Source organism: Hoplias malabaricus, chromosome 5 (assembly GCF_029633855.1).
Source record: "Hoplias malabaricus isolate fHopMal1 chromosome 5, fHopMal1.hap1, whole genome shotgun sequence".
Lineage (NCBI taxonomy): Eukaryota > Metazoa > Chordata > Actinopteri > Characiformes > Erythrinidae > Hoplias > Hoplias malabaricus.
Genome location: NC_089804.1, coordinates 36,147,713 through 36,165,734, shown reverse-complemented (window position 1 = coordinate 36,165,734; position 18,022 = coordinate 36,147,713). Strand labels below are relative to the sequence as shown.

Sequence of the window (18,022 nt, the reverse complement as noted above, 5' to 3'; positions counted from 1 at the left end):
TTTATCTACATATGTATGGATACAGTGCTTCTTCTTACTGTATTCTTTAAAAGAACTGTTCTTAGTGCAAATAAATTTAATTTAAAACATAAGCTAAGCAAACATATGCCAAACAATTGTAAGTTTAACAAACATAGGCTAAGCAATCTTATACTGACCAATCTAAACCAAATCAATCATAGACTAAAAAATTATAAGCGAACCAATCATAGGCCAGCTAATAAACGGCTTTAATGTGAGGTTAAACCAAGCAAGTTTAGATGTCTATTGATTGTCAAAGGAAAACTTTATGGATGGAAGGAAAATTACAATTCCTACAGTACTGGAGAGACCAGTGAAGAGTTTGTGTAGATGGTATAGTGATACTGAATGATACTGACTAAGTTGTGGGAATAAAGGCTGAATTGGTGAAGGCTATTAATAGCATTGATAAATCATGTTTGCCAGGGAAGTTGAAATTGTGGTGTCTGCAGTTTGGCTTACTGTCTCGTATTAGATGGCCATTGACAGTTTATGATGTTGCAATCATAGTAGTTGAGAGGATGGAAAGTGTTATGAACAAGGCTATAAAGAAGTGGCTAGGGGTGACACAGTGTTTAAGTAGTGTGGCATGGTATGGGAGATGGGAAACTACCATTCACAAATTTAGTTGAGAAATTTAAATGTTCAAAGGTGAGTTGTGAGATAATTTTGTCAGGATTGAAGGATGCAGTGGTTAAATCAGCAGCACCATTCACAAAAGCAGAAAGCAAATGGAACCCACGAGTAGCAGTGCAGGTAGCCAGAAGCTCATTAGAGCTAAGGGATGTGATTGGCCAAGTGCAATGCAGAAGAGCGGGTCCTGGGTCAGGTGATTCGTGGAAAGTGTTTAGTAAAGCCACATTGCCAGAGAGAATGCAAATGATGACTAGATTTATTTGTGATCAAGAAGAAGAGGCACGGTGTGCAACAGCAGCATCACAGGCAAAACAAGGTCAATGGCTTTGCTGGGAGAATCTAGGGAAGCAGAAGATCACTTGGCAAGAATTGTGGGTGATGGAGGCAAGTTGTATTAATTTTTTGCTTGGAGCAACTTATGATGTTCGGATGCGTGTGAGATAGAACGTCTCTGGGGAGGTATACATGGAGACATAAACAAGTGCTATGGTTTTAGCATATTTATTGGACAGCAAACGCTTAGAGGTAAGTGCATTGATGTGTGGTTGTAGTAATAACGTGATTAGATTTGTGCCTGGGGGGAATGTATTCGAGAGTGTGCACAGGCTTTAAATATTGGTAGATGGGGTGAAGCAAATGATTGGAAATTGCTGGTGGACATAGGTAAAAAACTGCAGGTTCCAGAGTGCATTGCATTAACTACACTGAGGCCAGATATGGTGCTGTACTCTGATAGTAAACAGAAAGTTTATTTCATAGAGTTAACAGTTCCATTTGAGGATGAAGTCTGCCACATTCCTGCTTGTGCAGTTCGGCATCAGGGGCCGGAAACAGCTGAAAGGTCTAGTCAGTGGTTGTGGATAAAATGAACACAGACTAGTTGGAGAAATGCACTGTAGAGGTGCCGTTGTGGTGGTTGTTGATGTAGCACGTAAAGATCACATGGAACTGGTGGCACTGAGCATGCATTAATGGTGCCAGTGGGGCTAGATACAGCCTTAGTTACCAAGGATTTACGGTTGTTGATGCTTAAGGGTAAGGTAAGACTGTAAAGCTAGCTTGGATGGGGTGGATCTGGGACGCCAGATTTCATTGTTGAGACTTCTAGAGGTGTCGTGGGCTTAATTCAGCGAAACACTGAGGAGGGGATATGACTACCTGATGACCCCTGTGAAGAGCTAGTGATGCAGTGGGTAGTTTGGGTACTCATGTGATGGTCTCAATGAGTAACCGTAGATGTTAAGGGTAGCTGGTTACTGATCAGATCATAAACGGCCACAGCAACTTTAGGGTGTAGCTGTAGGATTGGAACAATATAAATTGTATGGCTGCCGGCAGGAAAGCAGTGGGGTGGGCCCTATGTGAAGCTTTAATGGATTGGCATAGACTATTTTATCTTATCTTGTGTATGATTATAATAAGGCATTTGAACAGCAAACAATGTTTATGAACCAGACTCGAAAATGAATCAATATTTTTATCCTAAAGATAAAATGTAAAATTGTAGAATTTTTCATTAATCTTGAAGTCGTAGTTTTTTTGCCTAAAGACCAACCAATATCTCCAGTCTCTCTAGTCCCTCATGTAACAATGAACAAGTCTATCTCCTAAGTGATCTGGTCTGTTTGAGGGCAATGAATGTTCCATTAGTTTGGTGTTTAAATGCCAAAAAATGCTGAAAAAATTGTTTTCAGTGTGCTTAATGAGGACTGAAGATGAGCTGGGTGTGTTCGTGTGTGAGTGAGTGTGTGTGTGTGTGTGTGTGTGTGTGTGTGTGTGTGTGTGTGTGTGTGTGTGTGTGTGTGTGAAAAGGAGAGAGAGAGAGAGAGAGAGAGAGAGAGAGAGAGAGAGAGAGAGAGAGAGAGAGAGAAGAGAGAGAGTGGCCGATCAAAGCAGCAAACCGCACGACTCTGTTTTAGTGGATATCGTCTATAATACAACAGCTGTGCGAGGACAGCCAAACAATTGGTGAATATTTCCATCTCAAAGGGTTACATCACTGTGATTCACTCACTCTCTCGCTCTCTCTCTCTCGCTCTCTCTCTCTCTCACACACACACACACACACACACACACACACACACACACAATCACGCATCCACTCACACTGCATGAAAACACACAGAGGATGTATACATACACAAACACATTCATTCTCTCACTAAATCACAAACAGACTAAACATGTATATCTCCTTGTGGCTTCATGGTCAGTGCCTTTTCTCTTGAATTCAGTTCTTGATAATTAGGGTTTAATAACAGTCAAAATGTTTCATGCTTCATAAATTATTTTTGGACATAACTATCTAAATGTACTTTTATAAATTTATGTATATTTCTTTAAACATATTACAAAGAATTTAATTTCCTGCACTTGGATGTAAAAAAGCATCTTATATCATGTAGTTTTGTGTCATTTAAAAAAATTGACGAATGTGACACTTTTAATAGTAATATTTAATATTAAGCATTAGCTTAAAAATAAATGCACTGTTGTTATAGTGTTTGATAAACAGCCGTGGGCATTTTTAACTTGAGCCATTCACACGAGGGTTGGTTTGGAGAGCATTTCTTTATGTCCATGCCAAAGCTCATCACGAACAGACTGCATCTCTGATGACTGAAGAATTTATGGCCTTGAGTCTTTTTTTTAGGCCAGATGCAAAAAAAAAAAAAGTGGATCACCAACTTGGTTTGTGGGTCAGACTCTTTAAAAACTTGAAATGAAAACTGACCGAAATTGACGGGCAAAAAAAGGAGTGTATTAAAGAAAATCTAGAGAACTCACACCACTCTGAGCTTGGTGGATCTGGCTGGATTTTATGAAAATCAAGCTAGGTGTAACCCCCAGGCCCACATCCATTAGCCACACAAGTGAATAGGGGAGAAGATTGAACGATAGGTAATAGCACCATAATAAATGCATTTAGGGACTTGACTCCATACTGCAAACAGACTCAACTGATAGGTCAACTATCGCTCTGTTTGCAGACCATTGAAAGACTGACTTTCATGGAGCGAAACTCTGTATTTGACACATTGATGATTGCACCCTGAAGGTGTATAACTGAAAAACCATGTACATCCTATTTCTCCTTAAAAGAAGTCATAGGTTGCTTATATAAAATTTAAAGAAGGGAATGACACACAATCACAATGATTATATCATTAAGAACCCTTTGGCCCTCAAAACACTTATGAATTAATTTTAACCATGGATTTCCCTTTAAATGTCTTTCTCTGTGCTTACACTACTTTCTGCAGTTACCTTTAAGCTTCATATGTGACACAGTGTCATCTACACTGTACTCACCCCTCATTACTGTGAGAGTTCACACCCAGGATCATCTTCCTGTGAATTGTGATCTTTGTTAAACTAGAAGTGGTCCAGAAACACTATATTTCTGAAACACTGAAAATCATAGAATTTAATAGAGTTTAGTTTAATATTTTTTTTTTTAGGAATTTCTATTTCTATTTATTTATATATAGGCTACTAAGGATGTGCAAGTTTAATCAACACGTAGGTATACAAATATATATGAGGATTTGTTTATACATTTTATTTTTACAGTACTGTAGTATTATTATAGTGTGGCACTTGTGGGTACAGTTCAAGGCATCACCATGTTGAGACCTAGGGCTGTACATGTGAATTGGGTACAAATAAATCTTAAATTTATAGACTATTAAAATATAGGCTATGCAGTTTTTTCCTCAAATATTATGGAAGAAACCGTATGACAAACAAAGCCTTTGACTTTAATTGTTTCTCCTCATTTCACCCCTCCGTTAAAGACTACATTTCCCATGATTCTTTGTGGTGTTTAAAGAAAGGGGCCGGTCTTTCTCCGCTCGTGGAGGCGGAGGGGGGAGCGGAGTGTTGGGGACAAAATTCAACTGTCAGCGAGACGCCGTGGGTTTTTAACTGGACTTTTTTGTCACTTATCATGGAGTTACCCGTTGAAGGCCGGCCGGACGTCGCTGTCTTACATTGAGCGAGTCGTCGTTGCTTTTGCTTCTTTATCGCCGCTACGGTCTCCATCCGCTGGAGGTAACGTTAAAGTTAATTCTCAACTCTCGTTACTGCTGCGAGCTTAGCGCGGATAGATACACTCTCAACTGATGCATCTCATACACCGTACGTCCGTAGATTTCAGAAATCATTTTATTCATGTTACAGAATTTACCCGTCGTTTTGGCTACATTGTATAGTTTAGATGTGGTGAAGCAATGACAGCCAGACAAGCACTCTGTCAAGAAAGAAAGTGGATTATATGGCTTAGCTGCTTGATTATCTTCAAATATCGAGTTATTTATCGTATAATGTTTTAACAAAGGCTAGCCCTGCTGCACATTTCCTCCCAGCCGTTATTAAGTTTGAAATGACAGTTAATTTTCAAAAATTTAAACGCGTTCTATCTCACGCGCGTCCGAATGCCTGAGACGAGACGAGCTCTGATTGGCTGCTGGTAATAAGCAGCTGAATTTAGCAGCTCCAACAGTGGACAGTGAACTGTCAGAGTCCAGTTCCTCTCTCTGTGTGAGAGTACAGTACTTTAGTAGTTTTAATACAACAGCTCAAATAAAATGGCCGATATTGTCCAAATATGCGTATGATATTTATGTGAGCATATATAAGCTTAAAGAAGAAATACTACGATTTTGTCAAGAATTGTTCAAATTCTTTGCAAATTGAGCCATATCATTTGCTGTTCAAAGTACTTAGTGAAGATTTCCACTATTTTATATTTCCACTTGATATTGGTCAATTTGACTGTGCAGCACTTACATATTAAAGAGTCAAGTGATGTCCACATTGTCCACATTTTTGGTTGTTTATTCTGAAAAGCATGAGAAACTCTAGTGAGCGTGCCTTTATTTTGTGAGGAAAACACCTAACACAGCTTTATAAACAAGCTCTGAAGTTTGCATCAATGAATATGTCTTTTTTTTATACACTGATGCATTCATTCATGTAATGTACTTATTTGTCTTGTTGATGTTTAAATAGGCCTATATTGATTTTTTTTTTCCTCATTCATATTAATATTGGTGACTCAGTCAATTGGCAATTCCTTTAGTTTCAGAGCTCCCGTGCAAAATTAAAGAAGTCCCCTTTGGACATTAAGCATTCTTGGCTGATTGATGACACGAGGCAAGAGAATGACTGGAAATTAGGTTAATCAGTGAACCATCCCTTTCAGGCTGTATCTGTAGTCCTGTAAAAAGTGTGCACAGTTTCAGTGATGTAGAGTTTCATTTGAATATTGCACTGTTAATGTCTCTTGATAAAACTCCTCATAAAACTGGGACAGGTAGGTTATAGTATCTCTAGTCTAGCACTGACCTCAGTAATACAGTCTGAATGCCAGCTAGTGGTTCTCCACTCCTGACCTAGGGTTCCACTATTACGCATAGTTATTATTTTTAACTTGCATAGGATTTCCCTACTCTAACACACAGTGTTTAAGTCAGGAACAAATTGTTATTGCACTGATGAATTGAAGGAGTTCTGGAGCAGAGAAAGCATTAAAATGTGGTTTCCAGGACCAGGATTTAGAACTGACATTCCATGAGAAATGGGAACAACTGGTACTTTAACGTCATTCATGGCGTATTGCTTTAAGCTCTGATATCTAGTGAGAGCTATATGTTATTGTAAAACTTTCTATCGTATCAGTTCCTTTTTTATTTATCCTGTGCCTGTTTATGTTTATCATACTTGTCACTTCACTTGTAGTACTTCTGGACAGGCAGCATCTATGTGGCCTAAAACTTCACATCAGTCTACCACATGATACAATGTAGAAAACACCTGAAAGTTTTTTATTACTTTGAAAATATGTGACCCAAGTTGTGGTGTATTATTAACTGGTACCTACCTCAGTTTAGCCAGATAACTTCAGCCAGAACAAAGTCAAGACTGTCCAATAGGGGAAAAACTAGAGGATATTCCTATTGGACAGTCTTCAACTCTAGCCTTAAGTTAGCTGGCTAACTGAGAAATCCTGCTTTGTGGAATACACACCTGATCACAATACCTAATGAAAGGCTTTACATCTCTGACCTATTTATGGCTTTTGTAAGTCTTTAATACCTGTCTTGTTTGGCACACTCCCCTTAGGTTGGGTACACCAGCACACTGACTTGACATCGAATAGACCTTGAATTCTGTGTCAGTTTGCTCTAAAACTAGGCCACCTCAAAATGGCAGAAAGCGATGTTCTAGAATCTGTCCCTGCTGTCTTGCTGCACTCTCGCTGGAAAAGTCCAGTGTTTTTCCTGCAGCTGTTGCCATGCTCTGGGTGATGATAACCTACTTATGATCACTCCATTTGTGTTATTGTATACCCTCTTAGCAATAGCAAAGCAAACCATTTATTGATTAAATGGACAATTTGCTGTGATGGTCTTTATCTAATTCTGCTGTTTTTTTTTTTTCATTTTTCCAAACAGTGCACCTAGAAACAGAGAAAAATGTCGGACAAGATGTCCAGCTTCCTCCACATTGGGGACATTTGTTCACTTTATGCAGAAGGATCCACCAATGGGTTTATCAGCACTTTGGGGTATGTTTCTGTCTATTTCTTTCTCTCAGCCTTTCTCTCTTATTCTCTCTCTTTCAGTCTGTCCATTGCCCTCACTCTTTATCTATCTATAGCTTATTTAAATTGTAAATAATGATAAACCAGTCTGTGATGCTAAACCTTGACCCACAGAAATACATTTCCTTCCCTGCTCTCTATTTCTGTCTTTGGTTCTCTCACTTTTTTACATGTTCTCTTTCACTGCTGCAGGGGCTCAGACCTTCAGTTACTGTTTTATATTTCTCCTTCAACTTTGCATGTCTTTGTGTCTCAGTGGATTAGGATGTTACCCTAAGAACTGGATTGAATCCCAGTTCAGAACCGGATCTGCTCACTGGCCCCAAGTGTTGTGAAAGGGCTACAAAAGTCGAGCAGGGAATGAAAGACAGAAGGCTGGGAATGTGGTTTACAAGGGAAGTGTTATGAACAGCTGGCTGCATATACACAGCTGTATATTTTATATACAGATAAATCTGTTCTGTGTCTTAGCACAGATCAAACAGCTAGAATTAAATATTAAGGGTTTGAAAATGTGCTGTTCTCTCCAGAGTCCATATGATTTGTATATTAAAGTTAAGTATCAACCCACTCTTAGACCACTAACATTTTCATGAATCAATCTAAATTTGCCTATTTAGCATACAGCAGTTTAACCTCAACTGCTGCTTGAATGACATACAAGACAAGCTAACCAGTCAGAACAGATATCATTTACATGTGTTTTAAAGGCAAAGACGATGACACTGATGCTTAAGTCACAGCATGTGTAACCTTTAGATTATTAGATAGTAAAGCACTAACCAGTAGAATGGGATTCTCCAGAGCAGCTGCACATGAGCAGGTAGCACAGTATTGGGCTGTGTTACGTCAGAATTGTTCTATGTCCTCATTCAACATGTTTTGGATGAGTGGGAGAGGTGGTCAGCAATGGTCTGATATATAGTGTGAAACCTTCACAGGGGAATAGAAGGTCTTATTGAAACAATAAATACCCTTGATTTTAGAAGCAATGTTGGGTGCTGTAAAGAGACAGAACAATTGTATACATATAGACTTGTTGTTTTTTGTATTTGTTTAACAGTCAGCATCATCTAGACATGTTCCTATATATCATCCTTAATGAGCATTTCAATTGCGTCCACCAAAACCCACAGCCCCAAATGTCACTGTTAATTATGTGACTGTAAATGTTTTGGTGGTGTTTGCCCGCGTCTCCCTGTTGTATGTTTGCATTTCTGTATTCTCTTCCACCTTATTTATTTTTGCATTCCTAGCAGAACAGATCGATCAGGCTTAGAGTCATACTCATCCTGGCTGGTGAAACCTTCTGGCTTTGGTTAATCATTCGTTTACAACCCTTTTTGCCAGACTGGCATCTTACAGTGACCAAATATTCGCAGTCTCACTCTCCCTCATTTACACAGCACTGTCTAATGTCACTTCTCCATGGCAACAGCAGCGTGTGCGGTTTTGAGGAACGGAGAGTTGACAGCACTTGTTTGTCAAGACGTCTGCCCGCTATTGTTTAGCCCAGTAATCATTTTCTGTACCTCTTCATAGAGGGAGAGAGAGAGAAAGCTGGATCTATTTATAGACCCCTGTGTGGCTCTGTCGCTGTGCCAATGACTGACCTCACACAAGGGAGGGAGTAATGGGCCACCTGGCCCGCAACACGGCCAGTGGGAAGAAGTGTGTCTTTGTATGTGTTTGTGTCGGTGTAGGTGTGTATGTGTGTGTTCATGGCTCAGCCACATTCGCCCATATGTGCCTGAGAAACCGCAGCTGGCCTCTTGAGCTGCCAAGGTGACCTGAATTAATTTTCTCAAGGGATGTGCTGCATTTACTTTGGATGCTTCTGTCAGTCACTCTTGTGAAACGTGATGTCATCGAACAGTAGCGCAATCAAATTTGACCTCTGCATTTAACCCATCCGTTAAATGAAAACAAACACAGAGCAGTGAACACACACACACACACACACACACACACACCTGCATCAAGCAGCCCAGGGAGGAGTTAGAGGTGAGGTGCTTTGCTTTGGGGCACTTCAGCTGTGGATAGAAGGGGAAGTACTATTCCTTCCACCCCTATCGAACCGGGACCTTTCTGTCACAAGCCTACTTCACTTGCTTTTAGGCCACTGCTGGGATTCTTTTGCACAATTTAAGTTTTGTCCGACTACTTGCAGGTTAAAAGTAATTAGAAATAATCAATGTATCACGTAACATACAGGGGTTAGACAATGAAACTGAAACGCCTGTCATTTTAGTGTGGGAGGTTTCATGGCTAAATTGGAGCAGCCTGGTGGCCAATCTTCATTAATTGCACATTGCACCAGTAAGACCATGTGCATCCAATGGTTCAAACATTGTAACCTGAAGGCGGTGCCGTGTATCAGGACGACAATGCACCAATACACACTGCAAGACTGGTGAAAGATTGGTTTGATGAACATGAAAGTGAAGTTGAACATCTCCCATGGCCTGCACAGTCACCAGATCTAAATATTATTGAGACACTTTGGGGTGTTTTGGAGGAGTGAGTCAGGAAACGTTTTCCTCCACCAGCATCATGTAGTGACCTGGCCACTATCCTGCAAGAAGAATGGCTTAAAATCCCTCTGAACACTGTGCAGGACTTGTATATGTCATTCCCAAGACGAATCGACGCTGTATTGGCTGCAAAAGGAGGCCCTACACAATTATAATAAATTATTGTGGTCTAAAACCAGGTGTTTCAGTTTCATTGTCCAACCCCTGTGTTTAATTATTGTTGTACATTGTAATCTAGGCCCAGGGTCAGAGTTACAGGGCACTGATGATTATTCGCAACTTCATTGTGGACCTGAGTGCACTTAAATCTGTTCATCCAGATTCTAGTAGCATTGTTATTGTGTAATTAAAGAAGGAACTGCTTCAGTGTCCCAGACTTTAACTCAGGAGTGGTTTTAACAGTGGGTTTTACTCAGGCACTTGAGCGTTTCTGAATAAAAGCCTGGAGTTACTCTACAGTGTCACTATCTCAGCTTATAATGAATGCCTTTTCTTTCTCGGTGCGATCTCAGGTAAGAGATGTGTGCCATTTAAAGTGATGGAGGCAGGTGTGCTGAATCGCTCTGACACACAGAGAGACATCGTTTTCTCTACTGGAGATAAAATTAGACTCTGCTGCATTGGGGATGTAGAAAGTGCTGAGTATGTGTGTGTGTGTGTGTGTGCTACACCAAGTGTGATAAACCTGGTCACATGGGAAGTGAATGGGGCCAGTGGAAGTGTCTGATATTATATAGACTGCGTGTTTTTGTTTGGATGACAGTCAAGTTGGAATTTATTTGTCTCTAGTTCCTCTCTCTCCAGCCCATTTACGTTAACATTTCCTATCTTTCCTATTTTGACTCCCTCTTACTTCTCTCTGGTTTATTTGCTATTTGTCTTTGTGAGATATAAACATCATCAGCTGTTTATTATAAATGTTTAATTTAAAAGTGTACTATAAAGGTAATAAATAATGTAAAAATAATATTATAAGGTAGTGTTGCTCTCACACTGCTCCTTGGACCTGGGGTTGTAGATTCAAACATTACCTCAGGGCATTGTCTGTGAGAAGTGTAGTGTGTTCTCCCAGTGTCTGTGTGGGTTTCTCACTGGTGCTTCAGTTTTCTCCCACAGTCCAAACGTCCTTGTGGGTGGGTGGATTGGCTGTTTAGTGTGTGAGGGACTGGATGAGTGTGTGAGTTTGTGATGCCGTGATGGACTGTTCAGGGTGTGTTCTTGCCTTGTAACAAATTATTGTAGGTCGCTTCAGGACCCACCACAACCCACTGTCCATTGGTGAATCTGTTGCTATGCGGGATTGTTTTTCCAAAATATATTTTACACACTGTTTTTAGTTTGTAAATGGCTTTAGAGTAGGGTAGGCCGTGTAAATAAGCAAATGTTAGTATTGTGGAAAGTTTGTTGTTGTTTATCTTGTTTTAAATTGCAACAACAGCATAATGGTGTGTGTTTGTGTGTACTCTTATTTATTTATTTTTTTTACAACCAAGTTTCTCCTCATTTTGAAGTCATTGCCAATAGTATCTTATATATATTATGTGTATGCAGGTGAGAGTATGATACATGTGCACTAATAGGGTAAAAGGTTCCCTTTTTTCTGACAATTTCTCTTTGTCTGCAGCTTGGTGGATGATCGCTGTGTCGTGCAGCCAGACAATGGTGACCTCAACAACCCTCCGAAGAAGTTTCGAGGTAAGGCCCCCCTCTCTTTTGCTCATTTTTCTCTTTCTCTTCCTTTTTCCTACTGTTACCTTCTCCCTATCACTTTCATTACTGCTTTTAAATGCTTCACAGGCTGCAGCTGTATTCTTGCTCATTCTTTCTCTGTCTCCTTCCTCTTTATGTCTCTCTCACTCTGTCTGTCTCTGAGCTGTGGAAACAGGATCATGCTTCATGGTGCTGTAAAGCAGCACGTCAAAACAAGGGTCTTAAGCTGTGGAGCTGCTGATATATAGCTTCAGTTCGGCCATAACCCTCCACTGCTGTTGCCTAATTACTCTCATGGAGGTCTGTAGGATGCATTTCAGACTTGGATGTCCAGTTTTGTCCATTTTCCCCCTTGTATTGTTCTGGGGTTTTGTGAGAATCAGACACAGGAGGGCTGCTGGAGTTGTTAAACACTGTGTCCACTCCTACCTCGTCGGTCCACTGGTAGCTCATCTGACGCTGCACAGTGTGTGTTGGTCGTCCTCTAGTCCTTCATCAGTGGACACAGGATGCTGGATGGATGATTTTGGTTGGTGGACTATACTCAGCCCTGCTGTGTCTGATCCGCTCGCACCACCACTGTGTCAGTGTCACTGCAGCTCTGAGAATGATCCACCACCCAAACAGTACTTGCTCTGTGAGGGTCCTGACCATTGAAGCACAGGGTGAAATAAGGATAAGGAAGTATGCAGAGGGACAGGTGGACAACAGTGCAAAGTGCTGCTGTGTGGTCAGTGAAGCTGATAAAATGGAGAGTGAGTGTAGATACAAGGTTGGTGTTCCTAAACCAATCATCATTCAGTGTACTGCACTGTTGTTTCGGTCTAGATCTGTGTAAACCTGGGAGCTGAATCATTACCAGGCTTCTGTGGCCCCTGGCTGATGTGTGCACTGTCTTTCTGTGGCGAGAGTGAGTTAATAACCTGCATGAAGAAATGAAACCAGCTAGTGGCCAATTAACCTCGCTCTCACCTGGACCCTGTAGGGTAATGAATAAGAGAGTGCCCACCATTACAGTTCTCCCGCCCCTCACCTGCACTGTGCAGATTGTGGGATCTATGCAGCTCCCACTTTCAACCGCTGCTGCTGTAGCTGCCTCGTGTGTCATGAATACGTTCCTCGGATGTGTCAGATTAGCGCTCATGTTTTTAAATTAGAACTTAGCCTGATCAACCTGTGACACTAGCTGATAGTGACAACCTGTGGATTTAGCAACATCTGTGAAAATGTTGCAGATAATTGCATTTTTATTGGTTGAGGCTTTGCTGAGATTCAAAGCGATGTTGGGTATGAATTTCCTTTGGACCACTGTCAGCTACATGGCATTTGCCATGCTATTGTCTAACATATGTCTATCTATATATATATATATATTCTGAGATACAAGCTGTTGCTCTGTCAAATTTATTTATTTATTAATTTTTTTGCTTTATGATGCGAGCCGAGATCTGAGTTACGAGCGAGTGAGTTTACACCACCCACCACTAGATAGCCCAGTGAACGTTCAGATCACTTGGTTATCTTTCTGTGAAGCTCTGTCATATCGCTGTTGTTTTGTAGCATTGTAACATTGTGTAGTGAGTAAGTTAGCGATATAACACGAAAAGAAAAACTTCCTCCGCCAATCTCCTCCACCTCTGTCCGCATCTTCCTCTGATCTTCAATATAAATGCACTTAAAAGAGAATGTAAAGAAATAAACTGGTTATTATTATTATTATTATTATTATTATTATTATTATGTATTATTGTTTTTTATACATAATTTGTTATTTAGTACTGTAAGTACATTTTTCTTATTTAAAAACACGTAACAAACAAAATTGGTGTGGTTTTTGGGGGCTGGAACAGATAATAGCATTTAGATTCATTTTAATGGGGAAATTCAATTTGATATACGAACAAATTGAGGCCTAGACTTGAGGGTTGCTGCTTATTTACATAAAGCGTTTTATTCCCTCATGCATTAAATGAGCGCTGATAAAAATCTCTTTAATGGAAATCTATGCCTCTCTTATCTATATCATTGCTGTCCAAAGACAAACATTTGTCTCCAAAATGCTGTACAGGACAAGGGCCAAACCTTCTTAACTTTCAGTGGCAGTAAATGTAAAAAAGATTTTATTCAGAGTAATTGGCTCAATCTATTGGTCCATTCTTTATGAAATTTACACACAGTGTGAAGGAAAGCTGCCGTGTTCAAATGCTGCAGTAAACTAAACATCCACAAACATGGAGATACATGTTGTTCATTGGACTATGACACATGAGAATATTTTTGAGCCCTAAGACCCACTGTGTTTTTTCATGCAAATGTGTAACAATGTGTTTTTCATGCCATAAAAATATGATTTATGCCTTTCTAATTGTTGATTGGTTGCTGGTGATTGTGTTTACTGACTGAATTTGACTGTGTCTGCAGGCTTGTTTAGCTGGACAGACAGAGAATGAAAGAAATAGCTGAAAGTGAAATGAATGAATGAATAAGAGCATGTGTGTGCATGCTCTGAGCTGGATGCAGCACTAAGAGATGAGCCGTGGCTGTGGCCGACCTCCAGATTAAGGCTTATGTAAATAAATTTTTTTAGTGATATGATGACACCGTCACCTGCGACAGGTTCGCTTACTGAAATCAAGGGCACAGAATCAAATTTGACGTCTCTCCTCCATCAAAATGAAAGACAATGTTATAACACCCTTGTCAGTTTTAATGCAGTCTGCAGGGAGATGTAAGTAGCAAAAATTTACTTTATTAAAGGAGACGTATTCTCCTCTTCTCCACAGTGGAACACAATTCTGTTTCTTAATGAAATCTTAATGTCACCTGCTTTGGTTAAAACTTTTTATCTTCTTTGTTCTCATTTTCTCATTTTTTTCTCAGTGCTCTTATTTCTCAACGCTCATTCTGTATGTTTTGCTGCATTTAACCTTGTCTTCACACTCTCACATAAACATAAGTCCATTGCTGTGATTGGACAGATTCAGACGAGAGGGTGGGGACAATTCTAAAGTCTCTGCACCTGGCATCAGAAGTTGATGTTGTTTCACAGTGTGTGCGCGTTGCTGGGCTTCAGATACCCAAATTAATGTGCACATGCACTAAACACATGATTTTTTTCATAATGTGTCCCCTTTAATGTGTTCGGTTTCCATACAGCCTACTACTACTTACAATGGGTTTTCTCTTTTGTGTGGTCTGGTAATCACTTGCAAACCTTAAAGTAGCTGAATTCAGAGATTTGAAATATTCTACTAACTTCAGGACATTAAGTGTATAGATTCACACAGTGGTGGCCTTGGCAGTGGGTGTGTTTTGATGCATCCCCCATCTGTGCTTGTTTAGTGTTTGATGATGGTGATAATGCTCGTGTTTATGTTTAGAGGGAGCGAGAGCGCTTTCAGCGCAGAGAACTTGAGGGTGAAAGGATTGTGAAAGAATTTGTGTTTTGTGAGTGTGTGGGGTTAACCCACAGGCCATTGCTGAGAGGTTTCATACCCCCATATATACAGCAATGGTGACCATTTTAAATGTGTTTCTGTGTTCGAAAGGAAGAAAGTGTGTCTGTGTGTGTGTGTGTGTGTATTTGTATATTTGAGATGGGTAATTTTAGTCTGGGATTAGGGTCTTTCACCAGTTCTGTTTGGACTTCCCTGTCTCTCTGCCTTTAACACCTTATTTGGCCACATAGCAAAGTGACTTAGTGGTGACATCAGAAGCAGAGGACGAACAGAAATGCTGTTATGAGGCGGACATCACCCAAATTCCTCTCTCTCTCTCTCTCTCTCTCTCTCTCTCTCTCTCACTCTCTCACTCCAGCCCCTGAGGCCTTTACTGCTTTAAATAATTGGAAGTTTTAGATTGATGCCTTGCTCCCTGCTTTTCAGCAGCACTTCATGCTTCTCTCCAAAATGTCAAATAAGGCTTGCCAGCAGTTTAAAGGACTTTAAGCAGATCAGGTTTTAATATCTGATATCAATAAATGACTATGCACTATGTAGGGAGTTTGGCACTGTTTGGGACAAAGCCCAAGTTCCTCTCAAGAGCAGAGCTCAGTTTAACCACACTTATATTTCTTTAATTTTAAGGTCTAAATCCGGACTAAAACTGTTGAAGGAAACAATAAAACTATTTAAACATCATCAGAGTTTTTGTTTGAGTTGTTTGAGTAATGAGAATGTCCCAATATAGCGGCTCCCCTAAACTGTAATATCACCTGTAAGCAAAGGATACCCTTTATTTCAGAAGAAATGTTGGCTGAACAAATCCACAGACTTCTGGATGTGTGGTGTATGACTGGTGACTGTATTTAGCGTTGGGAAATGTAAGGAAATAATGGAGGTATTCAAATAGGTTCAGTATCTGAGCTTCAGAGGCAGTGCCTGATGCAATGACATAAATGGAAATGAGGGGTAATTATATTTAGTTAAGCAAATTGTGCGCCTGATCAGTTAGACTTTTCATGTGGTCAGTCCTCCAGCTGAGCTGCTGCCTCTCTATCTGCCTTTGAACTGTGCTGAGCATTAGAGTCAACAGCAGCTTGCATAAATAGAGCTGAACTGCTATGCAAATGAGAAGAAAAGTTCCGCCTGCGTTCAGTCTGTCTAAGCGTGGGACCAAACGCTGCTGGACACTCGGGGAGCTGAGAAAACCACAGATAGTCAAAGTGGCATTTTAGTCAATAGGATGTAGAGTGGGCTGCGTGGCAGCGTTGCAGGTAGTATCTCTGCTCAGAGCTCTACCTAGGGTGGTGGGTTCAAACCCCCTCCCGTCACTGTCTGGTGTGTTTTCCCTGTGACTGTGTGGGTTTCCTCTCTCAATCCAAAAGGACATGTTGGTAGGTGGTTTGGCTGTGTGAAGCGGTTTTCGGGTGTGAATCTCTGAGTGACTGGGTGAGTGCGTTGCTCTGTTGCTGCCCTGTCCAAGATGTGTTCCAGCCTCATGTCCTGTGATTCCAGGTATGACCTGAAGACGATGAAACATTCATTCATTCATTATCTGTAACCGCTTTTCCAACTTTTCCAGAGCCTACCTGGAATCATTGGGCGCAAGGCAGGAATACAGTCCAGTCCTTCACAGGGCAACACACACACTCACACACTCACACCTACGGACACTTTTGAGTCGCCAATCCACCTACCAACGTGTGTTTTTAGACTGTGGGAGGAAAACAGAGCACCCGGAGGAAACGCACGCGGACACGGGGAGAACACACCAACTCCTCACAGACAGTCACCAGGAGCGGGAATCGAACCCACAACCTCCAGGTCCCTGGAGCTGTGTGACTGACACTCTACCTTTGGTCATATATTTTATGGCTACAGATGTGAACATAAATTGATACTTGTAGCCGATGTCAATAAAACACATTTAGACGACAAATGTTGTCACCTTTGGAGACTATTATTAAAAAGTACGTCTTTGGTAATATAAAACAATCATTTTCAGCCCCGTCCTTAAAAGAAAAACACACACACGCAAGGCAAGGCAAGTTTCTTTATAGAGCACCTTTTATACAATTCAAAGTGCTTTACAGGAAAAAACCCCCAGCTAAATTAAAAGCAAGAATTAAAATCATAATAGTCCATTAAAACAATTAAAATAGTGCAATAAAAGGAAATACATAAAAAGAGTAAAACAAAACATAAAAATGCATAAAAATGATTCAAATCAATTTAAAATGATACAATAAAAGAAAAGAACTAAAGTGCCGTTACAGAATAAAAAGTGCAGAGTAATTTAAACTGAGCTGTAAGTCTGTCCAAACAGGAATGTTTTAAGTCTTGATTTAAAGTGTCTAAAGTTGGGGCTCTTCTAATATTCTCAGTAAGCTGGTTTCATTTAAGAGCGGCATAGTAGCTAAACGCTGCTTCTCTATACACACATAGATGAAGGGCTAAAACACGAATCATTGTATATAAAAAATATATATATTGAAGTAGAGGTACTTTTTTACATTTTAAATGAGCTGTGAGGAGTTTGTGTTCTCCCCCTGTTTGTGTGGGTTTCCTTCAGGTGCTCCGCTTTCCTCCTATGGTCCACTCCTGTGTGTGTGTGTGTGTGTGTGTGTGTGTGTGTGTGTGTGTGTGTGTGTGAAGGACTGGCGTGAGTGTGTGTGTTCCTACCTTGCGTCCAATGATTCCACGTAGGCTCCGGACCCACCATGCCCCTTAACTGGAGAAACGGTTACAGACAATGAATGAATTAATTAATTATTAATGAGCTCTTGCCCTGAGTTCACACCAGCATTGACATAAATCTGCAAAGAGCCTGAAAATAATTTATTTTCAGTGAAAACTGGCAGCTGTGGCAGCAGGCAGCACCATTGTAGGCGATGAGAAGGGGGTGGAGTCAACAATGCAGCAAAGATGATGCGCAATTTAACTTTATGCAAATTTGGAGTAAAGTGTTGTGGCGACGCGGCACGGTGGCGCAGCAGGTAGTGTCGCAGTCACACAGCTCCAGGGGCTTGGAGGTTGTGGGTTCGATTCTCGCTCCGGGTGACTGTCTGTGAGAA

At 40.6% G+C, this 18,022-nt stretch overlaps 1 protein-coding gene across 3 annotated transcripts in view; it reads left to right on the top strand.

Moving 5' to 3' along the window:
• The first annotated feature begins 4,491 nt into the window (after nt 1–4,491).
• Nucleotides 4,492–18,022, top strand: part of itpr1b (inositol 1,4,5-trisphosphate receptor, type 1b) — a 147,006-nt gene continuing 133,475 nt past the window's right edge. For all 3 annotated transcript variants that reach the window (XM_066673049.1, XM_066673047.1, XM_066673048.1), the window contains exons 1-3: nt 4,492–4,710; nt 7,116–7,228; nt 11,423–11,493. In XM_066673049.1, the coding sequence (XP_066529146.1) occupies nt 7,137–7,228; nt 11,423–11,493 (163 nt within the window). In that variant the 5' untranslated portion in view covers nt 4,492–4,710; nt 7,116–7,136. The remainder of the gene's footprint in view (nt 4,711–7,115; nt 7,229–11,422; nt 11,494–18,022) is intronic.